The 27,684-nt window shown below is 39.4% G+C and overlaps 2 protein-coding genes across 6 annotated transcripts in view; one reads left to right on the forward strand and one right to left on the reverse strand.

Annotated features, from left to right (window-relative positions):
• LOC126866090 (protein sprint) overlaps nt 1-27,684 on the reverse strand; it is a 159,371-nt gene that overhangs the window by 108,204 nt on the left and 23,483 nt on the right. For 2 of the 5 annotated variants that reach the window (XM_050619208.1, XM_050619209.1), the window contains exon 3: nt 16,598-16,671. In XM_050619208.1, coding sequence (XP_050475165.1) covers nt 16,598-16,671 — 74 coding nt within the window. Of the gene's footprint in view, nt 1-16,597; nt 16,672-19,605; nt 19,622-23,890; nt 24,198-27,684 lie in introns of those variants that run through there. The other 3 variants (XM_050619206.1, XM_050619207.1, XM_050619219.1) reach the window with 3 other exon arrangements.
• Nucleotides 26,300-27,684, forward strand: part of LOC126866120 (general odorant-binding protein 56d-like) — a 41,638-nt gene continuing 40,253 nt past the window's right edge. The window contains exon 1 of the mRNA XM_050619285.1: nt 26,300-27,418. Within this exon, the coding sequence (XP_050475242.1) occupies nt 27,320-27,418 (99 nt within the window). The 5' untranslated portion in view covers nt 26,300-27,319. The remainder of the gene's footprint in view (nt 27,419-27,684) is intronic.

Here is a 27,684-nt window from a genome sequence, read left to right on the forward strand (position 1 = left end):
TATTTTTTAGCGTAAAGCGATGTTTTTTATTTCTACCGATTTATCCTTTTTCATAAATGTCGTACTTATAATTCAGGATCAACGTGACATTAATTTATGATGTTAAAAGGTATTCAAATTTTGATAATTTCAAATTTCCAAATTTCTTCACGCATAGAACCTTCTGTCTCTCCTTCTGCTACGAAACGAAAATACAAATTAGAAATAGAATAAAATAAAATTCCAAATTGCATGTAATTCTTCCAACAATTGACAGAGTCTTCGTGAATATTAAAATTCCACGGACAACAAGCAGAGGAATGTAAATTCGAAGGGGTTAAAAGTGGAAATCGTAGATGTGGCGGTAGGGGCGCGAAAGCTCTCCTTTTGTTAGCCATTCAAATTAGGATTTCCATTTAAACGTCCACGTGGCAAGCCATCGTAAGGTCTTCTTAGCCACTGCAGCCCCTCTTCTTCGTCTTCTTCTTCGTAGCAACGTGATTTTTTGGTTCGTTAGACCCTTTGGTCCCGGACTGCGGGCAAATTCGATTTACTTTCGGTGAATTTCATTTCTCGCCTGGTACAGGCCCTCTTCCGGTTACGGACCCTATCAAACGCTCCTCTACGCTTGTTAACTCTAATCGCGATTATTTGAATATCGATGAATACAAAATATTTTTAATCGAATCGCGCGGTCGAAAATTATTTGAAAAGCGAACAGATCGAACAGCTTGTGATTTTCTGCGATTAAAAACTTTAATCAAAGAGAAACGCGAATTGCAAATTATCGAGAAACACCTCACTGACTTCGCTAAAGAAATAAAATAGTCATCCTGGGGGTAGCCATCCGCACGTTATTTAGCAATTAATTTAGAAAAATTTACCAAATGTCCAGCTGCACAAATTGTAAAATACAAATTGAATAATAAAAAAAAAATTATTGATAAAGAAGAAGGACTAAAGAAATCGAATACTTTGCTTTTTAGATTTCAAAAGTACTTCTTTGTTACGAGCGATTCTCCGTACGCAACACTCGCGTAACTAAATTTAATAGCGCTACGATATCACTTTGAAATACGGGTAATTAGTAGGCGTGGTTATCCGAAACATTGCGCGAATATAAATCACCAAACGATCAGGAACATGCTGCAGACAAAACCAGTGTAACTTGCAATAACAGTATAATACCAGTGAGAAACGAAACTGCGCGAGACGGACATTGCAGTAGGGTGTGTCTGCCGATGCATCCGAGAGAATATAAATGCCTGCATTAATAAATACACGCGATTTGAATGAGAATGCTGCATCACGAAACTGTCTCATCATGGACTACGCGATGAATATTAAACCTAACAGCACGGAATTCCTATGCTTTTTATTATAGTTTGTCATCAAACTTCCAAATTTTTAACATTCTAATAGTTTCTAAAAAGTATACTATTGAGATATGTATAATTTTGTGTGCTGGACTAGATTGGCCGCATAGTAGTTATACACGTACGTGAATACGAGTGTGTGGAAGTATGTGTGCGCGCGGCGTCTCGAAGAACAGATGAATGTAACTTTCGTTGGCAGTGTGGTATGGAAAATGGTAAGACAAAGAGACCGCTGAGACACGTGCAAATGTATATCGACGAGAATCCTGTAAATGGTTCATTAAATAAATGTAAAACTATTTTAATATGAATTCTAAGTGCAATCTTAGTCTTCCTTTATTTTTATTTCGACAGTTAAGATCCACAATTCTCAACATACACTAAAAGTTTCTAGACAAAACTAACGCAACGTAATTTCGAGTGCTTGTGTCACGTAAACTTAAGGGTAGGTCGATGAAATAAAGTAGCTGAGTCGTAACACAACTACTGTCTTTATTTTTTATCACAGGTTTACACCAATCGGAGAGATGTTCACTGTTCGATGGGTTTGTCTATTTCTCATCTAGGTGATCTCGTCTCATTACGGAGGAAAGCTCGGTGTGGGTGTGCCCTTTTTAATTAACAACACGGATTCGCTGTTCGGGTCTTCCGTTAGGAAAAGTGAGGGTAACGATCCACGATGCCAATCGGTTATAGGTCATGTTAATAAATGAAGATAGGAGGAGAAAGCCTCCTACCAACGTGGCTAGTAGGTAATATTGTTCATGGGAAAAACCAGCTTTTTCGTTAGTCAAGTTTTTTTTTATTATTATTTAAATTTGTACTTTACAATTTGTCCAGCTGGACATTTGGTAAATTTCGTTAGTCAAATATTGGGGTTTTCTCATTAGGTAACTACCCGCTTTCCCCGTAATTAGTAAGGAAGTATAACAACCTAAGGGCTGTTCCGACACAAAAATAATAAACTAAAAGTTTAAGTTCATGGTGGGTCCCTGGGTTAATTGAGGATACGCACTGAAGTCCTGCACACATCCGGCCTCTAATATGAATTCACGTTACACTTGCAACGTACGATGCAACGGTAAGGGAGAAGAAACTCAGCCAAATCCCTACGATCCCACTACGAAAAAAGAAGAAGAGACAGAAAATGAGCAAAAGGAACACGAATTCCATTCCTTTCAGGCATAGACATCCCATCGTACGGGATCTATCAACGAGAAACGTGAATACGCGGTCGAGCGATCAAATAATTCCGATACTCCTGTCCACGTCAACTTTGACATCCGTGAAACGAAGAACATCGCTGCTTGTGGCTGAATTCGATCTCGTTCTAACCACTGTCGTCCGCACTCGTACACCTGTTGCGACAGAGACGAGTATCCGAAATAATGGCTGGTTCTGACACGATGCGGATAATCGGTTGGAAAGTCGTCTGGCTTGGCAACCAACGGACAACATTTGGCATCGTCGACCGTATTTGAACTGGAATTTTCGTGGTTCTTCTATTTTGTGAATGCTCGTCGAAACGTGGGCGTTTCGGATTTAATTAAAATTTAATGCGGGCAGTTTAAATTTAAAATTGGAAAATGTAACAGTAGCAATAGTATCATCTAAAATGTCAGTTAAAATGGGCCATAATCCATTACATCTAAAAATAAGATTAATCGTTGACGATAATTTATAATTTAGTTAAGAATCCGTGTGTAAAAATTAGTGCGGTTTATCGACTCTTCCAATATGTTTTTATCTAAAAAAAAAGACACCTCTTTGAATGTTTCTTCAGAACTACTCGAATGTAATCCAGAAAATCTAAGGAAGAAAAATATTTTCTCTATAAAACAACCGTATATCAATAACACCATCTCCATGTTCGTTGCCAAAGGCTTTAAAACAGGGGGTAAAGATAGAAAGAAAAATGCATCTGCTTCGTCGAGCTCATAAAGTTCCTTTTTCTCTTCGATACGTTCCTTCTTTTTGTAAAACGAGTTTACGTCGCTGTGCGCGGCGTCGTGTGAAGGCACCTTAAAGGAAAACGGTTCGTTTCCCGTTGGCCAAGTCGGTGTGCATAATTCAAGGCTGGTCCAGTATCGATTGAGTCGCCCGTCGTTCCGTTTCCTTTCGGCTCTCCATGGAACAACCGTAGGAAAACTGGAGGAACGAGAAAGAAAAAGAGGAATAAGGTGGAGGGAGAAAGGGAAAGACGCATGAAAGATTCACGAGTGTCCTGCTGCAACGAAGTTTGCAGAGCGTGGTGGTGGTAGTGGTGGAAGGAGGGCGGAAAATTAGAGAAACACCGGGGAAAACAGCGGCAAGGCTGACTCCTTCAATCTTTTCTCAAGAATCCTTGCGTTGCTTCTTCGATGGATGTCTGTCACGATGCGCCCTTTTCTTCTCTTATTTCTACATATTTTAAATATCACCTTCCGTATCCGATTTCCATATTCCGTAGTATTACCAGCCTTTAATTGATTTTCTGTGCTCAGTATCTCAGATATTTTATCGTTCGATATTGAATGCAGTTACGAGAAAAATGATCGAAGTAGGTTTGTCAAAACGAAGAAGAATTATACGACGATAGCGAGGCTGATCATGTTTGTTCGATTCGTATTAACGTCGCGACACCTTTCAAATTACATGGTACGATATCATCGTCAAACTAAACCTAATCTTCGTGCGGCTCTTATGGCGTATACCTCAACAATTACACAGCACGTCGTGGTCCACGTAATCCAAACCTAAGTAATTCAAACAAGAGCACGATCCAAGAATTTAACGACCAAGAAATTTTCACAACTGCCCTAAAGAATCGACTTGATTGCGCTTAATCATCATAGATTCGACTGGTCCAGGATAATCGAAGCGAAAGGTCCTTCTGAGTGGTTGCCCTCCTGCATTTCGCCAGTTTCCGTTCTTCCACGTCGTTACGAGCGAAGAAAGGCCGAGGAGTATGGAATCGTAGCGCACGCGAGCGATTTCACGCGGCGACGCGTGTCACCGCGCCATAAAAGTGTCGGCTAAATTGCGAAGGAACCGAAAAGGCGTAGGACGAGAAAAGAAAATTGCCGTGAGGGTCGAGGTGGCAAAATAAAAGAGCCTAAGGACGAGATCGACCTTTTGAATTAGCCCGACCAGACATTCTGCTAATCGCGTTCAAACCTCCGCACCGACTGACCCGATCGGCGCGGTGCAATCATCCCAATTACGTTTTCCCTTCTACTGGGTTTCGTTCTCGAGTTTCGTTTTGCACGAAGGAACCGTTGCCCTCTGCGATATAACATTAGTGCAGGTGTTGGAAGTTGTTTCGACCTCGGCGATGAGTCGGAGATTTGGGAGACTGGAGGATGCTTGGTTGAAAATGACGTGCCGCAAATTTCGGTTGAAATAGGGTTTGAAATTTTAATATGGGTTAAAGCGAGTTGGATGGCTGTTAACTCTGAAATACTACGATAGAATACCGCCTTTTCTACGTGGTTCTGTCTTTTCGTTTTGTCTGAATGATATTTATTCGAAGGAAATTTTGATTAGTGTCTGATTAAACGAACTGCTACTGATTCGATTTGAAGAAAGTTTGTTCTCAAACGTAAGAAACAGATCAACGGTAGTAAACTTTTTCTTGAAAGTTGAAACTCCTACAAACTACCCTTGGAACTCATAAAATCACGATAGACCTGATAGTATAAAATCATCTGGAATTTAAGAAAAGGAGAGCTCTCGACGAAGATGAAAATGAAATATCTGCAACCCTCGAATCCAGCCCACCGAGCATTACCACTAATTCACGCTACCCACTTCACCGTGTACAATCAAATTACGCTGTTCATCTAACAAACATCCTGCCCGTCCAAACATACAACTTCCTCTAAATAGCAAATCCTAATATGAAATGCAAATTGTACTGGACGAGGGAAAGTCGAAGTAAATTTACCTGTTCATCGATCATCCGTCAGAGTCAATGTAGTGTCAACCGTAGTTTAAACGATTCTCATTGCAGGATGGAGGTAACGAAGCGCAAAGATTAATGGACCGTCGTTGGCCAGATAAACGACAAAAGAGACGGGTGGCCGTGAATATTAGCGCGATCCTAAGCGACGCCGCAAATTATCGTCCTCATATCGGGCTGCAATTCCGCAACGAGATTCACTTTCGAGAGCGGGCCGCATTAATGGCCGCGGAATGGTCTCTACGGCTGCCATAAATTCCTCTTCCCCTCGTTCCGTGTCTAACCCTGCTCTCCTCGTTGCCAGGGTATCTGCGATTTCAGCCTGAATTCCACGTTTTGCGTCCCCCGAATAAATTTGAATTGCCCGCCAACTTTCACGACGCTTCTCCTCCAACAGCATTTAGGTTTCGATCGTTCAGACTCTCAACTACAGAGCTGAAATGATGCGGGACAGTATGTACAGAATTACAAAGAAAGCAAAGTAGTGCTGTCTATTGCTCGCCATGGAGAGCTAACGTATGGTCTTATTTGTGTGTACGTGACACTTTTGGTCGATGTTCGTGATCCGTGTTGGTTGATTGTACCAGAAATAACCAGTCAGACCAGCATTTCTCTATCTAACCATCTTCAAGTTCTCTATTATACCTCCACGTTCTGATACCGCTATAATTGCGTTTCCTTTTCCATTGCCACCTCTTTTCTTCTTTGTCTATTCTTTCCTTCTTCCGTTTCCCTTTTCGTTTCTCTTCGCTTTTCATGCCCCGTTCCTTTTACGCGTCTTCTTTCTACTCCTCCTCCAGCATTTCCCATTGCCATTCTCATTTCCTCTATCTCTTCTCTCCCCTTTGCTTCTCCTTTCATTTTCTGTCCTTTTCGACGCTCTTTCTCTCTTCACGATCGCTCACTTTGCTCTCTTGACGAGCCCCTGTTCTCCCTTTTCATCGAATAGGTGAAACGCGTGCCTGTAGCGGAAACAGGAAAAACCAGACTCTTCTGTATCATTGGATGTGGTTCACGCATCCAACCACGCCTACGAGAGATCCTTGCCCCTGGGATTCTCCCCGTGGAATTTATGTGGTTACCACGGGGGTCTGCGGTTGACAGTTTTAGAAGCCTGTTAAGGAACACCTTAGACGCCAGGCAGACGTCTCTGACACCATTGATTTACGGTGTTTTGGGATAACCCGTGGTGCTCGTCGATCGGATTCAGTATTAACGTCTATGTTTGATCTATCAGCGCGTGTACCTGACTCAGGCGTTGATTTATACGTAGATGCGGCTTGATACTCGTCGGACAACTTCCATTAAGAAGCTACAAAGCTTACAAGTTGGTGCGTTGACTTTGAATTTTAAAACACATTTCATTCTTTTTCTTCATATTTCTAGACGAATTTACTGAGAAGAGCGAAAAGAGAATCGTACGAGCAGACAACATTACTTACAGCATTATTTCACTTTCACGGTGTACCAAATGAATAGGATTAATTTGACGAAAAATTAAAAGGAAACGAAGTCAAAGGACAGAATCGTTGCGGAATTATTTCGCTTCTACAATTCGGCGAGAAGGGACGATCTAGTGGAAACTTTGCATAATTACATCAAACGAACGGAAGTCGCACGGGCCAAGGTACAAAAATATCGTGTTAACGTAAAAGTCGAAAGAATTCACAGCGGATACGTCCACGTAGATTCATGATTCATCGAATTCACCGCGTCAACGGACGCTACCATCCCTATTATGCGTTATTCCGATGCTTATTCACTGGCTGCCGCCACGTATTCGCAACATCTGACATCTTTGTGCGTTTCGTGCGTGAAATGATACAACACCTGGCGTTGACACGGCCCGGAAATTAACCAATTGTCAGAAACCCGGTGATACCGGTGCCAGGCATCACGGTGTACGCTTGTCTCGGCCAAGATTATAACCCAACTATAGCGTATGACATACGTCCACTGGTATCATTTGAATTTAATTCAGAGGAATTGCTCGACAAATAAACATCGAAACTTGCCACGTTAATGATCGCTCACGCAGTACCACGGTTTTCATGATCGAAGTACCTTAGGCTTTTGCTGACCTTTAGAAAACCATAATTTCCTATATTTATTTCAATCGGTAAAAATAAATTGTACAATATCAGAAATCGAACTTTCTGCATTTTAATTACACGATCTTGCGATTTCGTAGGTATTTTTTTACGACGATAAAAGGTAAAAGAGACGACAAGAATTGGCTTTCTTTAGCACGATATCTTCAAATATCTTACTTTGGAATATTTTAAACTTCCAGTTTGAAACTTTCACGATAACTAGATGGTAGTTCTTCGAATTTCGATCGTCGAAACAAAACACCAATAAAAACGTATTAACAAAAACACGGTTGAAATTGAAAAAACCACCAAGTACAAGTTAATTCGAGTTTTCTCTGGTTTCGTTAGTACGCTATCTGTGCGTTTAGCGCTATAACTCAAACTCAAAGAATAGAAATTCGAGAAAGTTCCGGAAATCCAATCATTGGTCGACTAGTGTCCGAATAGAGTTGTACTATGACTAGAGTTGGAAGGAAAAATCTCACGACGAGCAGGGTGAAATCTATTATCGGTAGAATTAGCGGCGCCTGGGGGCACGTATTTCGACGACACACCCTTTGTCTATGGCTAACGATACGGGGTGGCCGGATAAGGGTTGCTCACCCTCGCAAACATCAGACTCGCGTTAGTCGTCAGAAATCAGGGGGATATCCGGTGGCAGCCGGAGAAACCAACCCAGGGGAATCCGCATGTCCCTCTGTCTCGCTTCTTCGTTTCCCTCTACGCTCTTTTTTTTGTATCGAGTTTCTCAATAATTCGATCGGTGCTTTTGCTCCCCGCTTTCCACTCCTTTCGATCGCTTTGGATTTCATTTCTTTCCGCGGCGGCAAATTCCTCCTCGTGGAAGAATAAATTCTGCAAGCCGTGACGTTTCTCTTTCGATGTATCCAAGTGGATTTTGAAATACGTCGAAGGTACGACGATATATCGTGCTTTGGGTGTTAGAGATCCAGGTCAGCCTCCATTATTTGCTGTTTATAATTATTGAGATGCGTGTAATTTTGTATGCTACACTGCATTAGCCGCATAGTAGTGACACACATATATGAGAATGAGCGTGTGTGGGAGTATACGTGTGCGTAGCGTCTCGTAAAACAAAAGAATGCAGCTGTCTCGTACGCATGGTGGTAAAGAAGATGCTGAGACATAAAGAGTGCTGAGACGCGAGCAACGTGTATCTACGAACATCTTGTAAATCACATATTAAATAGATCTGAAACTATTTTAATATCGTTTCTACGTGTAATGCGACTATTCTCATATATTTATTTAGGCAAATAAGATTTACAATTCTCAAGAATAATTTATAAAAATCAAATCGAACGTTACATGTGTGGCTTGATGCGAAAACAGTCAATATGAAATTTTGGCAAAAAAATGAATTAAATTCGGTATTCAGTCTGTGAACAATCGTATACTCTATATAAAAAAAGCGACAGTTTAAAATTCTATCTAGAAACGACTATAACGGCATTCGTATATGCCAACGTCGACATTTTTCATAACGTAAACTTTCTGCAAAGAATGCCAAGCGCGAGATACGAAGCACGAATAGTATAAGCTTTGATTCTCCCTTTCCGAGTTAGGAAGGAATTTTGAAACATCAAAAGCTTCTGTGTCGAAAACTATTGGAACATGAATTTTTTAACGAGTGCTAATATCTCTTCGTAAATACTCCGTGAACACTGACGCTGGTACTTCTTGCAGCAAGCCGTAGATATAAAATATAAACGACGAAAGAAATATACCGAGAATTACGATCACTGCCATAAATATTCAGCTACCGCGCTATGTCTAACTTTATTACTCTATGGCCGAAAAAATTATTCGAATATCGCGTTGCTCGTTATGCGAAAATACCAATCATCTATCATACTTGGTAAACAAGTATTGAATTTGTTCGCCAGTACGCTTATGAAAAATCGAATGAAAGAAACTCGAAATTCCAATGATGGTTGCAGAGTGCGAAGCACGGTAGCCCAAGAATCTCTAAATAAATCATCGATACGTAGTTTCGAGAGCGCGTGTTACCCTCAACGTCCACCTGACGCCAGGGTTGCCGAATGATTAACGACAAGCCGGCCAATTATCAAGATCGAACGTGATCGTTATCGATCGAGAGGCGAGATCGAGGGACGGTTAGGGTGGGAGGTGGTTGAAAAGGGGGGAATCAACGTGGCCCGAGGGAACCGGCGTGTATCCAATTTATGCTCTACATCGATTACGATAGCCTGCGCGCCGTGCCGGCCAACACGGATGATTATCTTAATGATTATGTAGACAACGCTCCGGCGACCGTCACGAATTAACGAGATCCAAGGGGAAAAAAGGTATTTTCAGCGATAACAAATTGGAATCGAGCTCTGGAGAAACGAATTCATAGCGTGCCTGGTGTAGCCAGCGTGGATGATACAGCTTGGATTAAAAAGTTGCTGGTGATTTGTTGCGGTGTGTCGGACGTGATACGTGGAAGATGAAAGGAAAAGTGGAACTCACGAGTCGGAGGAAATTTGTATTTCAGAGGAAGCGCGAAGTGGTGCTTGGTTTGGGTAAAATTGAGGACGGTTTGAACGTGTCGGAGAATTGAAATTTGGATTGAATCGCGGAACGAAGAGATAGCTGATGATCGATTGCAGCGTATTGGGGATGATATAGAAGATTAAAGCGAAAGTGAAGCATGACTGATTAAATTTGTGAATCTTTCGGAGTTAGCTGGAAGTAGTACTTGGTTTGAGTGAGATTGGGAAGAAAAAATTGGAGTATTATTGTTTGAATTAATTTCCTGATCGAAATGCAATCGGTACGAAGTCTATATGAATATGAACTAAATCGATATGGAAAGAGTCTAACAAGACATCTTTACATTTTGAAACAAATTTCCACTCTCAATTAATAATTCCATCTCCAATTTCGTCTTTTAATCCCAGACATCACGTATCAAATTTCCAGCCGAACAGAAGCAGCGAAAAATAAACGCACAAATCTATCAGACAGATGAGAAATCGAACCATCGATTTCCCATCTCGTTCCACTTACGAAATCTCTCTCCCGTGTATTATTAGCCGCGTATTATTTCTCCGACGTACGTGATCCGCGAATATCTCATCAGCTTTTGCCCATTAAACGGCCCTTGGCTCGTAACAAGAAGATCGGACCAATATGTTTCTATTATAATCGGGGAAAATAATTAAAAAGAAAGAAAATACATTTTCTGTACGCAATTACAGAAGCATTCTAAAGCGAAAGGATTAGTGATAAATTAACCCCTTGGCATACAACGACGTCTAGGAGACGTCATCCATCATCTCATGTGCCATTGTAGACTTTGACATCTCCGAGACGTCAAAAACCGTCCCTGGCGAACGTCGAAAATCGTGCATCGATTCTGTTTTATTTAAAATGATCTTTTACCTGCTTTATATAGCTATTTATAATACTTACGTCCTGTATTCTAAATTACCTAATTCAGCAAAACAATCGATTGTAAATTTTCGATTGAATATCGCACAAGATATGCTACACAATTTGTCTCTTTCTAATTATTCGACACGCGGCGCACAGTCGCAAAGTGAGTGCTCAACTCGGCTACAGACAAAACATTGGGCACATTTTCTTGAACATATACCTTCGACTAATAACAATGAATATCCTGTAGAGAGATGTCATGTGCGAGTAAAAAATAATATAACAGATACAAGAGACAACTTGGCAGTGTAAAAAATGTTTTGAAATGTATTATACTTTATAGAATTATTAATTTATTATTTTATAATGTTGCTTAACTACCGTCCATTAACATTATATATCAACCTGATTAAATATTATACAGCAATGTAAATTTCGAAATAAAATGGTCTGTTTCTAAGTTTGCATATAATTGTTCAATTGAGCCAAATTAAATCTTCGGATGCATCAAATTCCATTTTATTTGTACGTCAGTAGGTTAATAAAATTTAACGCTACAGTGCTACGAAGAATTTAAGAAATACTTTATCACGATTTACAAACTGATAATAACGCAATGTACAACAAAACATTCGCACCAAGTAGGAAACTCTTTGATGAAAACAGCCCTCGAAACAGCCGTCTGGTTGGAAGCGTTCAAACGTTCAAAGAACGCTATTGTAATAGGCGAAGAGGCCTCGAGGAAAGCCTTACGGCCAAGTGTAAAGCACTCGACTGTCACTTGCAAATCTAGTAACACCGCTAACTTTACGTAAACGTTTCTACCAACTACAAAATCTCTGTCAGATCTTCAAGAATACCGCAACTGTTCCAATGTAAATTCTCCGATCCAACGTAGCCTCGAACGTTGATAAGCAACGTTCTGGCGTATGATTTTCGACATACCGATCAGATTTTCGGCGCCGCGCTACTGTCACTTACAGCCCCGGGAATAGAAGCGACCGAAATCGCGTCCCACCCCTGAACTGGGGCGGGCTTGTGGAATTGAAATGAAATTCCGTCCCTAGGCCACAGCTCCGCTGCCGCTTGAATTATTATCGGTCGGTAATCTCGCTAAAAAGTTCACCCTCGTTGAAATATCACCATTCTTTTCGTCCCTGCAGCAACCCCCGTCGTTTCCTGTTTTCACTTTCGCTGTCTTTTCTGTGTTTATTGTATCCCAAGAGAGAACATCTTTCTAAACGTTTCTTTTTATTTCTTTTTTGTTTCATCCTTTGCTCGAACGATTAACCGAATTGTATAAATTATCGTCGCGTGAAAGCAGTTTTTACAATCGTTCAGAAAGGAATTTTCGTTTAGCTTCCATTTCTTTAATTGTATCTGTAAAAATACGAATCCGCGTAAATATCCATAGTCCAGTCATCAAATTCAACGCGAACGTATTAATTATTTCGCATTCTCTACAGTTCTATTTTTTCTTTTTTTTTTTTTACGAGATTCCGCGTGTATTTAACACGTAATACGTAATCGAGCCTTGCACAAATATTTGAGTACGAGCCAACGTAAAACAGCAGCGCAAACACGAGCTAAATATCCCGAGACAACAGCATAATTCTCTTTCTTCTTGTTTGGCTTAACTCGGCATTTACGCGAAATAAAGTAAAAGAAGAAAAAATAACCAACACGGAAAACCTGGTTAAGCTCGCCAGAGCTGCTCGTCGCGAGAAATTCCCGAAAGCGTTCGAATTATTTTTTATCCGTAGCCGGAGAGGAAATTCCCGGACGCTGGTCGATCGACCGTGGTGTGAAAAACGACGTAAAAAAAGAGGATCGATTCGATACGGAAGAGCTCGCGGTACGATAACGAGTCGAGTTATTCTTTCACCGGCGCGTACGCGTATCGTTGCGCTGTTGACGCGAATGAAATTTCCATTTTTTCCCATCGTTTCAGCAACCCCGGAAATGTCCAACGTGTCTGCTCGCCTCGTCCCTTTCATCCTCCCGTTGCTCCTCGCTTCGCGATCAACCATCTCTGTTCCGTGTGCGTAATTCGATTTTTGCGACCAGCGGAAGCACCGGTAATATCGTAGATTAACAACGAGTGAAGCTTGAATTTTCGTGCAGTAGCAATTGATCTCGCGAGAGCACCGTGTTTGATAATTTCGCTAATATTGTGGAGAAATTCAAGCGATATTTTGTTTGACGATATAGCATACGCTTTTATACGAAGTTGCTTTATTTCGAATTATTGCGTTCATATGGAATTTTATGTAACTGCCTGACAGCAATTAAATTATGTAATTCCACTGGAATTACATGATTTCCAGTTAATTGGCTTGAATTCAGATACGTTGATATACATATGTATGTATGTTGACGTGAATTGCAATGAGCTGGAAATTTATGTAACGAAAATTTATGTAAACGAGTTAATTTAAACTGACGTAAATTTGAAGAAAGTGATACGAGTACGAACGAAACGATATTTCAACAAATTCGATTGAATCTATCGGTATATTATTGCTATCTGATGCTCGTCACAATAAGCATAACAGAATTTTGTAGATGTCGAATATATGAAATATTTCTCTTTTATATTTATTTATTAAATATTAATAAATTATATATTTGTGAAATAAATATTTTCTATTCCCTAAATATTTCCCAATATTTCTCTTTGATGCAAATATTCTTAAGGTGAATATTTTTATATTTTGTAGATATTTATTTTCTATTATTTTTCTTTTCTCTAAATAATTTAAAATAAATATTCTTCTATTTTCTATTTTCTAAACATATGCAAGTTTAATTGCTTTCTGATCATTTCTAAAGAAAATTTCTTTCTCGCCAATCTATGAAATAATAAGCTTCACGTATCGATTATTCCCAACTCTATAATTACGAACAACACGAGTGAACCTCGCTACCGTAGGATTTATCGCGGAACTCACTGTACTTGGGGAAGCTCGGCAACTTTCCGGTAAACGACCAGATGGGTATCTTGATAGATTATACAAGTTTCTTATGAATGGTCGGCGACTTTTGAAGTTGCGACGAAATTGGGAACAAGAGGCCCTTTCAGATTGCTCGGATATAATGCCAGGAATCTTTTTGTGATTAACATCCTCTGTGATTAATTAATGCCAAGTTCGAGAAATCGCGAGTAAACCAATTATGTCTAACAATATGTTGATATTCGAATAGACTGCGGATATTTATTTATTTATGGAGAATTGAAATGTGCGAGAACATAGAAAATACGCACAATATGCAAAACCATGTGAAAAATTCAAACTATTCGTTATAATATTTAGCATTTAGCGTAATAAATTCCTATATGGAGGTTACGCTTTTTCAAAAGTATTACTTGAAATTAAATAAATAAGTTAACATTGAAAAAATTAGTCGATATTCGAAGAATGGCGAACCAATAATTTAAGAAAAATAGAGCTCTGATCTTAATCTTTAAAAAATCGGATAAATTTATATTTAGGTTTCTTCGCGTTGATAAAAATACGAATTAACACAGACACTTGCGTTATCCAGCGGTGACCAATTTCTTTCAGACTCGTCTAAAATTATTAGCTACTAAATACCAATATATTTTTAACGAAATTTTATTATATTTTCTACAGCTAGTTAAAACTTAGACACATCAAATTTTATTCGATACATCACAATTGAACCTCGTACGGAAGATTCGCTCGCAAACAGACGTATAAATTAATAAACGGTCTGTCCTTGCTGTCCACTTTTCAACGAGCAATCCGTTTCCTCTAATTTAAACAGTTTCACGGGTAGAATTTCCAAGACGGAAACCCGTCGCATCAATCTTCATCTCAAGCTCGTTTCTGCAACTCGTTCGAAATAAAGAAAAACGGAAAGATTGAAGAACGAAAAAGCTGAATCGGCGGAGCTCGTGCGGAAAATCGAACGAGCAACAAGCAGAACAATAAGTACGTGCGAAATTAGAGTTTTCACCGAGCAAATAGCGCAATTCGTGGCATGTGTCAGGGATCAACGTCATAATATTATGCGTAATCGTTTTTGGCTGCCATCTGCCCGTCGTTTGTTCCTTCCAGCAAGTTTTCTAATATTCCGTGGTATAATAAGCGGCCCTCTTTTCTCTTGCAGTGGCTATTTAAAATAAATATCACGGCGGTTTTTCTAAAGCAAATTTTTATTAAAATTTGTCACCTTGTGAAATTTTCTGCATAGAATTATCAAGGTATTTCTTATTAAAATAACTCGATAAAGACTTGAACAAAATTTTGAAGTTACACGACACTGCATATTGCTACACAATATTTTCATTTCGCTTTTATTATTTTATTTTGCTCCGCAATATTTTAATCGATGATTTGAAAAATTCACGGTATTTTAATCAATTATTTTAGACATCTGAAGTATCTTATTTACACAACCCTTGTGTTAAATTATCTGTCAAGATGTCGTTTATACTGGCGTGTAAAGTGGAAAGGGAAACCAAAGATATAAACAGTTTATATTTCGGACGTATGCGAAATCGATGCTCGCTCGTTAAATATTAAAAGTCATTTTTCTCGGAACCACCTGCTGACCAGATAGGTACGCGCTTACTTGAATTAACACGACAGTACAGCGAGCTGTAACTATAAATTAATGGAAGAAAAATGACAAGGAAAAAAGGAAGGTTAGAAAGAGTATGAGATTCGCGTAGCGGACTTAAATAATTCACAGATAAGGTGATTAAATATGAAAGAAATATTCAAGCAATTCCAGCATCACCTGACCAACATTCTAGCGATAATTCAACAAGGCGATATAAATCGAGGCCGCGCAATAATGTCGAAAGTTAGGCGCGTGTTTAATCCAACGGGGTGGTCGTTATACTCAGTGTCCCATATAGCATCGTGGATATTGTAAGCGAAATCGTCCATAGATCATTGTGGAGCCCTTACGATATGGAAATTATTCTGCGTATAAGCGACCAGTACGGAGGCGTCGCGTCAAGATTTCCATCGTAAATTATGGGAATTCACGATTTAACCGCGGTCACGCGAAGGGGTTGTTGTCACCCCCTTTGAGAATCTACAGTACGTTGATTATAGTGTTCCTCGAATATCTTAGACGAAGTTAAAAGTGATTAATTTCTCATGAGATTTCGTATCGTATTTAATAATATATCGTATTATATGTAATAATTTTAATAGCATGATAACGACGATCTTCATAACGTTTCATATTATTGGATACTGGTGTTTGCTGTTGTTTGTATTTCTCGAAAATAATTGGCATTTTTTCTTTACTTAAAGAGATATATATATTTGTCATACTCGTTCGAACGAATTAATCAAATCGATCAAAGCGTAGATCGCTTTAGAAATAGAAATTTCACGAAGAAAATGATAAATTTGCGTTATTTACGAAGTAGATTAGTTCCATAACTATTAAGATAATACTGTGTGCTGGATGTGTGTACCTATTTAAATCATCTCGTTATTATTCCATCCTCTTAGAATTTGCCATTCGTATTCTGAATAAATTCCCCTCTGATAATCCACAAAATCACGACTAATACTAATTCGAATTTAATTTAATTTCATAGCGATAAAATTATCATTTCTTCCGGAAAAATGTCAGAAGACCAAAGTTCCTTTTTATTTGAGAAACGTTTTACGACCGCGTAACGAGAGTACCCAGAGGCGTGTACACGGTCTATCGAATCGATCGCCTTCAATAGCCCTGCTCTTGACCTCGAACAAGACGAGGGCGAAAGAGAGGAGAAGGAAGAAACGAAGTAAGAAGAAGAAGTAAGTACTCACCGCTCGTAGGAATTCGGGGTCGTGCAGAGCTCGCTCAGCATGCAGTCCAAATCGGTCGCCAGGGAATTAAGCAGCTGAAAGAGAAGCAAAAGGGGTTAGACTCGTCGGTGCACACCTCGTCTCGCAGCGCTACATCAATCGCTTTTTACTCTTTAATGAATACGCAGCCGGTGTTCCGCTGCTGAACACCATCGCTCTGTATATTTTTAATGAAAATTCGAACTCGAGTACAAACTCGTTCGAACGTACTGCGGATGCTTAGCAAGAGTTACAAAAGGGTGAAACGAAAATAAAAGTGGCGTAGAGGGTTGAAGAGGGAGTTTGCAATTGATTGACGTATGTCGGAACTGGTTGGACTAATTGATCGTGATTTACAGCGAATTGAAAGTAAAATAAAATTGGAAGTAACATAGCGTGTATTTTAATGATAATTTGGAAATAAGAGCGGCGAATAAGATTTGCAGAGAAAGAACTGGATTTGGTCGAGACGTGTCGAAATGAGTTAGAGTAATCGATAGTGATATAAAACAAGTCTGGAATAAAATAGCGTGAATCGTAGTAACGTGTCTATCGTTGAAAAGGTGTAACGTGTAACATAAATCTTTCTGGCAATCGTCAATTTTACCAAGTGACACGAATTGCAATGCCGAAAGATGATAACTCGTAACTAAATGTTAATTCTTTAACATAGCACACATGGAAAGCGATATCCTTATATTGTATCAAGAAATCACTAAAACATGTACATAGATCACTAAATCTCGAGCGGTATAAATTAAATTTAATTACGGATTAAAGTAAATTGGTTATAATGAAGTCACAGGAAATTGATAATATACGTATGGTAGATGCTGGCTATTTGCAATCACGTTAATCCTTAATTGAAGCCATGTTACAGCGAAACCGCGTCGTAAAATCGCTCCTAAACGCGTACCCTCAGCGAGACCTGCTGTTGCTCCGCGATAACACAATTCATGCAGGAACCGCGAGAACACCGTAATCGAACACAGATCGTTTCCGCTTCCGGGCGTCGTGCTACGTTACGCGATAATTCGCGTCTACTAACGTCGATGTTTACGCTGAGATTACGTGTGATTTTCTACTTTCGTTGAAATTACAAAAGGAAATGGAATATTTATACGATGTATTGGCGAAAGGGAATTTTTAATATCGTTCGTCGGGTAAACAGCAAAATCTATACTACGCTTCATTCTGCTTAAGAACTCGTAAAAAATCAAATAATCCACGAAGGGATCATCGAATTCTATAGAAGTTACACAGAAAGTATTAGCAAATTCTTTGCGAAAAGAACGATAGGTTTGATAAAAAAAGAAAACAAATACAGAAAAGAAGAGACGGAAAAATGTTGAGAGCATCGTGGAAGAAATGAAGTTTGCGCGAACACAGGACACAGCCGTTTGTGCGTGTACAACGAATGCCTGGTGTATTTGCATTGCATCATGGAATCGGAGTCCGGAAAATTAGAAGGTTTCCATTCGGAGGCACTTTCGCAAAGTCAATATTGAACATGGAGAAGACGTCCGATAAAGTTTCGTGGCGCGTCGCAGGGAACACGAGCCACCAAACTTAAGGGGGGTGACGGACATAAAACGCAAAATTCTTTGCCCTCGTTGGGGGTAAAATCGTTATATACTGTATCAGTGATCGGTTTCCAATTTCTCCCACGTTTTTTCGAAAGCAATTACGGAATCTCTGCCATTATTGCTTCTCTATTTATCTTAAAAGGCGGTAGTTGGTGGTTGCAACACGTTTTATTATCGTTTGTAAATCTTTATAAGAAAAGTAACAATATCGTTTGACTTTTGCTTTATATACAAGAATATTTGAGAATGTTTAAAGAAGAAAAAAAGAGTGAGAGAGAAGAGAGAAAGAGATGAAAGAAATTATAGCAGAATATTTAAAATACCACCCTTCTATCCCTCCATTAAAAAAATAAGAACAAAGCGAGAATAATTTATACATCAAGACGAAAAATATAAAAGATACCACACCCTATCAAAGGGGTGAACGCTAATTAAATACGTAAATAGACGAACATAATTATCTCTGAAACTCGATTTCACGGGCAACCAGCCTCTTCCTCGATGCTATCATCTACCAACACGATCACTGTAATTTATGACCAACTGCAATTTTCGTTTATGAAAAAAACGTAGCCTGTTTGAAGGGGTTGTTACTTTAGTCGGTGATCCCCGGTCGAGAGGGGATTTTTCTAATAAACTAACCTCCCTTTTCTCGTTTCGAGGGCACAACAGGCCTTTCTATGGCGAACTCACACTTTTTCCTCTACCTGTCTTTGTGTGTATTTGGTTGGTGAATGTGTAAGCTCATGGAGCCAGAAGTTTTATCACGCGATCTCAGAGAGTAATACGAAATTATACAATGATAGAGAATCACGATGTTCCATCAATTGAGAAATTGTCTTTTTGCATCGAATAAAATCGTATTAATTTAAAAATCATATTTTTAAAATAATAATGATTTTCATTTCACAATAATGTAATTTTCCTATTATTTAATATACGATGCAGTGTTTTACCACTTTTTGATAAATTTTTAGTGCTTGATATTTTTCATCTGCTACAGAAAACCACCTATACACACTTCTTTGTTTCTGATATAAAACAGAGACCAACGACATTTATTTCTTTTTGCGTTTTACTTTTCACGATAAATCGCTAAAAACGCTGCACCTTGAGCTTCGACTATTAGAAAGAAAAAGATAAAAACCACAAAGTGTTAAGCTTCCCTTAAACAACTCTCTAAAAAAGACGCTTTTCCGCCCTAATAAATATTTCCTAAAAAACGATAGTCCTCTTCTATCCCCTTTAAACGGAAGATGATTTTCAACTCCACTTCGACCTCAAAATTAAATCTCCTTTTGATACGATATACTGACTCTTCGATTCACAAATGGAATTATTCATAGGTCTTTCTCATATTTGAAGTCGATCCGCTGACTGATCCGAGAATGAAAGCGAACTTACCTCGCCACATTATTTATGTAATTCGGCTCGAACCACTCTGTCGACGTTGACACGACATTGCACAATAGCCGAGCGCGATTAAAGCCCTGTCGTGTGGTGAATGGAGGTTCCGAGTGGCGAAAGGGGTAGCTAGCTAGCCAAGTGGCAATCACGAGTTACCCTTTTATTTTTCCATCGCGTGCATTATAATTCAGGCACAACGAACCGACTTTCTTTCATTTTCTTTCACGTCGAGGGGCTCTGGTCGATCGAGGAAATTCAGAATTCGAATGATACTTGTTTGAAGTGTACTTGCGAGTAGAATATTCTTTTTTATCTTCTTTTATTTTTGTCGTTTTTATTTTTATCGTTGTCACTATATTTGAGATTGGTGTCAAGCTACATAATTGATACATATTGATTGAGAATTCAGTATTGTACTATTAAAATAAGAAGTTGGTACGAGTCGTTGGATCTTAAGAACATTTGCCTTGGTAGAACATTGAATTTATATCATTAAATGACCGAGGGTTGTAACGAAACGTTTGATACCAGAGCTGTCACAAGTAGAACGAAGCTGATGTCGCGTAGCCACAAGCTAGGGGTTGTTAGAGCAAAGTAGAACGGGAGTCGATGCGACTTAAGCTGACTAGGAGTAGGCTGAAACAACCTAAAGAGCTTTGAAGCGTATTACAGCGTACATTCGCATGACTTAGAGAACAACTTGTTAACAGATTAACCGATGTAATTCTCAACATTCTCCAACATCAATATTCATCGTTATAAGCTTACAAGTATTTATAAGCTAGTAAATCCAAAGTATCAGGCAAAGTAAATTATCCAATTATCAACCATTACTTTAAATTATATAAAGCTAAATAAATTACGTACTAGATAACAATTAACGATTATTTCGAAATCTATAGGAAGAAATAGAGTAGAAAAATAAGCATAATTTCGGAATATTTCGTACTTAACGTCAAACTTCATCGAAATAACGAGTTACAGAGTCGAGTACGATGCATCGTTTCAAGTGGAATTTAAATATCATCAAAACCCTCGCTGAACACGCGACCTTAAAGGGTCATCCTGAGAATGTAATTGCAATTCACCCCAGCCACAACCCCGCGATCTGTCGATACGTGTATCGAGTTCCCCTGTGACACGGGTACATCATCCCCCGTGCCAGAAATCTCAGACTATTTCTGAAATTTTCATACCCGTCCGCCTCAGTGAGACTCGATTGACAGATAACAAGATACGTCGTTGTCTTTTGAAAATTCGTGTCCTCTCCTATACCATCGCTGTCCGATTCCATCATTTTGTTGCACGTCGGTCGAATATCAAGAGTTTGAAGTGTAATTCTGTTTACAGATGGCTTGTGAATATTCTTTGTCCTTTGTTAATCAGTTTTAAGTTAACTTTTCCTTTAACCGTGGGCTTTTCGTATTTTTAGACTATTTTTGATGTTTTTAAAAGAGCTCGTGAACGTTCTTCATTGTTTCCATCGGGTTACATTTATTTTCCAAATTGTGATATTTGGTATTTTTGGATTATATCGTAGATTTTCCCTTATGATTTACGATTCATTTATATTTGACATAAAGGATATAACCTAACAAACACGAAGATGGTACTCCGCTGGGGGTAGCCACCCACATGATAATCAAACAGCTAAAAAATTCTACCAAATGTCCAAATTGGACAAATTGTGAATGTGAAATATTAAATAAAAAGAAAAATTTATATTTGATCTAATATTTGATAAGATTATAAGTTTACGTTGAAAAATATCTTTTCTAAACTAATTAACGTTGATTTTACCTTAAAAATAATATCCAGTTAACATTCTAAATCCAAAAATTCCCTTCAAATCTGGGAATTCTTTTCAAATAAATTTAAATATCGCTTCGAATTTACCAATTCTCGGCTGGAAGTAACAAATAGCTAATATTAACGGCGAAAACGTGATTTTCGTGGAATACGGACGCTTTTAGCGCGACGGAAGCAAGAGACGCATAACCGTGTGCCTTCGATTCGCGAATATTTGGCTTGCACACGGATCCTCGTGTGTATTCGGGGTGAGTCATGCGAGCAACGAAGCATGGAACCCCATAGGACGCCGGTTAGATATTCCGGCTGTCGAAGCTTTGCTCACAAAGCCGATGGAAATCGATGGATTCGCCAAAGCAACGGAAACCCTTCGTCGATCTTTCTCGCTAGAAATCCGATGGAACCCGTAGAAATGATCGACGTCTCGTTCGATGAACTTTCATTGAACTCCCTACCATACCGCACGATTATTTCCAAAATAATCCAATTTTTATAATTCGTTCGCCACGTGCATATTAATCGATTGTCAGATTCTCTTGCAATCTAAAAAGCTCAGTGAAATTCTACTCGAATTATACTCCAACTTTACTCAAATCGTGTAGAGAGAATCTATTCGCGTTGAAAATTTTGTAGGAATTTATGCAATATCAGCAGATAGTTACAAATGATTTTCACATATTAAATAATATTTACAAGTTCTTATACGAAAACAAAAAATAGAAGAGGAGAATAATTCAAAGAAAAAGCAGTCGCAATATACAATTTGTAGTCCTCCTCTCAGCCCAATACACATAGGAAATCGATCGACTAGAATTGATTTTGATATTAAGCGATACATATTTATAAGATTTCATACAGAAACGAGAAACACAAGAAAAGAATAATTCAAGCAGAAACCACTCGTAATAAGTATAATTTACAATCCTCCTCCTAACCCGATACACACAGAAAACCAATCAACTGAAATTACCAATTAAGACAACAAGAGACACCCTCGAATTAAACAGATCGATACATTTCATCAACTCATTTGTCCCAAACTCCAGATGCATCTTCTATATTCTAGGAAAAAAAAAAGGAAAAAAATATGCATTTAAATAACAAGCCGAAGAACCTCGCGCGATGACAAAGGATCGGAAAAACACGCGGATGAATGCATAAATAACACCGACACCCTTCCGGTCCATTGTCATTCAGAACGCTGTCTTGCGCACTATCTTAAATGAAGATAGCGCGGCTTACAATGGAAAAAAGGTGGACCTGACGCTTGAATCTCGATCTTGGTCACGGACGTGGGGACCCCGAAAATCGTTGCTGCATTTTTCATGGGGCACACCGAGAGAAGAAAAACCGCGAATAAGAGAACACCAGTGTACGTAACTCGGCCACGGTCGTACCAGGGGTGCAAGGGGGGCAGAAAAGTAGCGGCTTATTCTCGCCTTGAAAATAGATGGAAATAGATTGACACCGTTTCGTTGCTGCTTCTTTTTATACCTGTGATGGGGTTTATTAAAAATTGCAAACGTGTCAGGGTCGCAGAAACTTCGCTCAAAGACCATGTTATGATTCTTTTGGATATGAATTCACGATTCTGGGGCAAGTAAACTCGGGCCACTTTCTTGCTTATTAATTTCCATTTTCTGACTCTTCGCTGTATCGTTTGGGTTAGTTTTAGCTTCAGTTTGCTTGGGTTCAGTCAGTTTGGGTTACAGTTGACAAGTAAACTTTCTTCACTTTATGCAAATTCTCGCACGAGCTTCTATTTTGGAAATTTTCGTAGCTTAATTCCGATTACGTTCGAATTAAATTTAGGTTTGGATCGACGAGGAAACTCCTTCAACTCTATGCTTTAACAATTTCTATTTGTTAATTATTCGTTGCTTCGTTCAGATTAGATTGGAAATAAGATTGGATCGATAAACTTCGTCGCCTTTGTATCTTCGTATTAATTTTCATTTCCAAATGTTTCGTTAATTGACTTTGTCTCCCAGTTGTCTCCAAATTACTTGTTAAATTTCTCAAGTAGATTGCTGGAATTTTTCACTCTTTTCTTAATTTCGACTTTTTAACTTCTTGTTAAAGTTTCTACGCTGGTTAGCTGGATCTCGAAGGAAAGTTAGCTATGCACGTCGGGTCTATATGACCTGAGAAGATATGACGCGAGTCAGAGCAAGTTAGACCATTCGGGAGCAACTTCTCAGAAACTATAGTCATTCGAAGCAGTTGAAGACGAATTAGAGTGGACAGGAACATTAGCTACCATACACTGAATCGGGCTTTGGTCTAATTTAGAGCTACTTGAAATAGAACTTGCCCAAATAGAGAAACTTCCTATCGACTCGCGCCACTCCGAAACATACGAATACCGATATTCGCGATCACAAATATGTAGAAATATTTCATAGAAATTTGTAAAAACATTCGCGAGCCGCTGTATAGAGGTACATAAACATATAGAACTCGAATCTTCTACCAATTCTTTCCTCCACCAGTTCTCCATCTCCATGATTAGATCATAGCGTTCGTGTTCCCAGGCTAAGACGTTCCCTGTCGACGATCTCCTTTCCTCGTTTTCCCCTTCCAACTGGTAACAACTTACGATCATCGAGAGATTCTCGAGCGAATTCTCGGATGTATGCGTTCGAGACAACGCGACCCACACGGGGTCCCTAATAACCGTAACGCGTGGAAACTCTGCGGGGCTCCCGGCGCGATCGTTAAACTGCGAACACGATGGCTGGCCTCGCGGCGCGAGCAGGCTTGCCAATTCCCCTTCGCGTCGCGGAACTCGCAGAAGAAGAGCAAACGCGACACGACGGCGGCTCGAATTAAAATGGTCCGCTGAAACTCATTCCCCGAATTAAACGGATTAGATCCAATCAGCACCGGCCGCTGTCGTCGACGTCGTGCAACACGTTGTACCGTTGTCGCGGCGTTTCATTCGATTCCGGTCTTTGTTTAATTAAATTCATCGAGTACGCCCGGAATAACGCGAAACTTTCCACGAAAGCTCGCAAGTTTCGTACTACGTAAGCATGGCCGTGTGTTTACAACGTATGAATAGACTTTGTTTGATTTACGTCTGGTGGCATTTTGACGAAACCGGATTTTGTTGCCTTTGAAGGATCTAGACTGTTCGAGCCTCGTATCTTGTAGTCGAATAGGTTAACGAAGTTCGGCTCTTTCGAATGCATATTATCGCTCGGAATATTTGAACATTTCGATTCGTGCGAATGGGTTTCGCGATTTATGCGAGAAGGTTCGTTCGTTGGACGATAGAACAAGTTTGTCGATGTACAAGAGCTGGAAAGTACGGCGGTGTCTCAGGTGTGACGCGCGACAAGGTGTAGAAATCGAGATACCATTGCGCGAAGAAAAGAGAAGAAAATGGATGAATAGGAAAGTACATAGAAGAGTTTGAACGACGTTGTTAATAAGAAAATTCGCGAATAATTATCGCGCTACGGTGTCAAACTAATTTTATAATCTTAACTTTTAAAAGCTTCGATCTGAATTTTTATACTGGAAGGTTTGAGTTGAAATTTTTCTGTTCGAAAGTGCGAATCATAATTTTTATATTTGTCAATCTTAAATTCGAACATTTGCGTAACCAAGCATTCGGATAGCAAGCAAAAACGCTTATCTTTTCTCTAGAATACTCTGCTCTAGATAACGCGTTCGAATGATTCACGTTTAATGGATCGAAGCTATCGCTAGCGAACTCTGCGTGTCTACCCGGTAGAAGCAAGCAAAGCAGAACACAGTCATTCAGATCACCGCTCGAGATAGCCGACGATGTATGTCTTACGTCCAATGGTCTGTTAGCTTGCATAACGCACCCATACACATAGATTACTTCATATTTTATTCTGTCCATACGCTGCCTGCCATGGCATGGATACGCGGGACAAAGAATTTGGGAAGCCCATATACGATCGCTGTCCCAGGTCCCAGAGGAATTGCCTAACTTCGTACAGGGAACTCGAGAATATACTGCGTAGCAGTATTCTGTTATGTAGTCGATTAATCAACGATCCATCAACTGTAGGATCAATGTCCTGACTTCGGAGGGTTGTCACGCGATGGGGTTAACCCTATTTCCTTCGTTCCTAGTTAGCTTAACGATGAATTATGATTTTTCTGTTCCGATGCGATCATTAGAACTAATTACTGACAGGAAGATTGCGAACTAATGCGAAACATTGAACTATGTTATAGTTGTATGATATAGCAATTACATCGTGTAACAAAGTCGTTCATTCTTCAGTTTATTTCGGAGATTAACGTAAAAGCCTCGCTAATATTACGATAAATAAACACGCGACGAGTAGTATAAATAAATATTCTTCTTCTTCTATTAGGTTGTCCGAAAAGCTTCTTTCGTTCGATAATAGATGATAATAGATGAACGACAATTTCTGTTTTATATTATTTTATCGAATTAGGTATGATCCATTTCGTTCTATTTCTATTATTATGTTCGTGCGTAATTCAATAAACAAATATAAAACAGGATATTGTGCGTCTATTATTTCCTTATAAAACGAAAGAAACTTTTCGGACCACCTAATATAATTTATTGGCGATATCAATACCACCTAGTGACAAAATCCGCAATCACCTAGTTGTCAATAAAATAAAATACGACTAAATAGATCAATCGTGCTCGTTCAATTTCTACTCAAAATTTTCCCGAGGGAAACTGAATCCGCAATCGTATTCGCATGTAACGCGCTGTAGTTGCTTGTTTTCACCCCGTGTTTATATCAGCTCGTAGCCACTAGTAAAGAGAGTACGACAACGATTAGGTAGCACAAACGACAATTAAGCGGGTCCTGGTGTTGGCTGCTCGTTATCGTAATAGACGATGCACGCACATAGTCCAACCCGTGCAAATAAACGTAGAACACGCGCGTCCGGTTGACGACTCTTGTCGCCGCAAAAGTCGAATGTTCGGCGCGCCGCTGAAAAGATTCGTTTAATAAGGACACGACGAACCGGAAGCGGATCGTTTATAGGGTGTCTCGAATGGAAGAGATCGAAGGTCAACCAAGAGGATTTCAGAGGGTAGAAACAGGGATCGAGATGATTCTTCGGTTTGGAATTTTTTTCTTAATCTTCGTGTGTCGTGTCGTACGTTCTACCGAAAAAAGATGAAATATGGGGTAGCGAGAAATGGTAAGAGGTAATATCACGATAGAATAGAATTCACAGGGTGTCCGTAATCTTTCTCGTTCTTTGAAACTGTACGAAATGCTGAATTATTGAATACCGAAATCAATGGAATTTGAATGAAATTTGAAATTGAAATTTTATACGCAAAGATAGCATAACCAACGCGATCCCTCTTTTTCCTGTTCTTTCGCCAAAAAGTATCGACCCACCTATTCCACGTGACCCAAAGCAAAGAAAAAGAACGCCATACAGTTCAAACGATAGAAATCACGAGACGAACCGACCCTATCCCTCTGCTGAAATCAAACCCTCAGGCTCCAAGCACGATGAAATCTTGAAACAAAACGCTACTTTTTCTATCACAATCTGATCGAAGCAAGATAGACAGCCCCTGTCGAGCGCCCAACTCAAAAATACCCTATGATTGCCCACCTGCGATTCGAAACTATCGGTACACACGGTGTGCAACGACAGCTGCACTCGATCGGCAATGTTACGTGCTTCCCGTGGCCACCATTTATTTGCCAGCCTCTGTGTGTCCACGAACACACGACACAAAGGATGATAAGACAACCAGAGAATGAAAAAGAGAAGAAGATGAAGAGTATATTCCCGAGTGTACATATATTATACAGTAACGTACACGCGTGTCTTCGTACGCCAGTGCAGCGCGAGTAACGAAGACGCAGCTGCGAGGAAAGAAACAGACTTCAGAGAAGGTGAATCTATGAGCTGTACGAGATCCAGTGCGCGTGACGAGAATCTCGATTATCGAGGAATTGATCCTGAACGATGCTGGTTACGGACGTTTAACTCTGCGGTGGAGGTACTAATTTTGTCTATGATCGTGAAAAAATAGCGGGAGAGCCGATTTAAAAGAAATAAATAAAGTTCGAACAAAGTGAAATTCGGATAAGACACGATATTGTGCGCGTTAATCAAATAGAAAGTCGGGGTACGCGATGGAGTCTCAACATCTTGGCTTTTATAAGAGAACTTGTTTTCTGATGTTTCACTTTTATTCAAGTTGTGTGGATAAGGTTTGATATCGTGTGTTAATTGAAGAGGAAGTCTCGACATCTTGGCTTTTAT

Source organism: Bombus huntii, chromosome 5, assembly GCF_024542735.1.
Source record: "Bombus huntii isolate Logan2020A chromosome 5, iyBomHunt1.1, whole genome shotgun sequence".
NCBI classification, from domain to species: Eukaryota; Metazoa; Arthropoda; class Insecta; order Hymenoptera; family Apidae; genus Bombus; species Bombus huntii.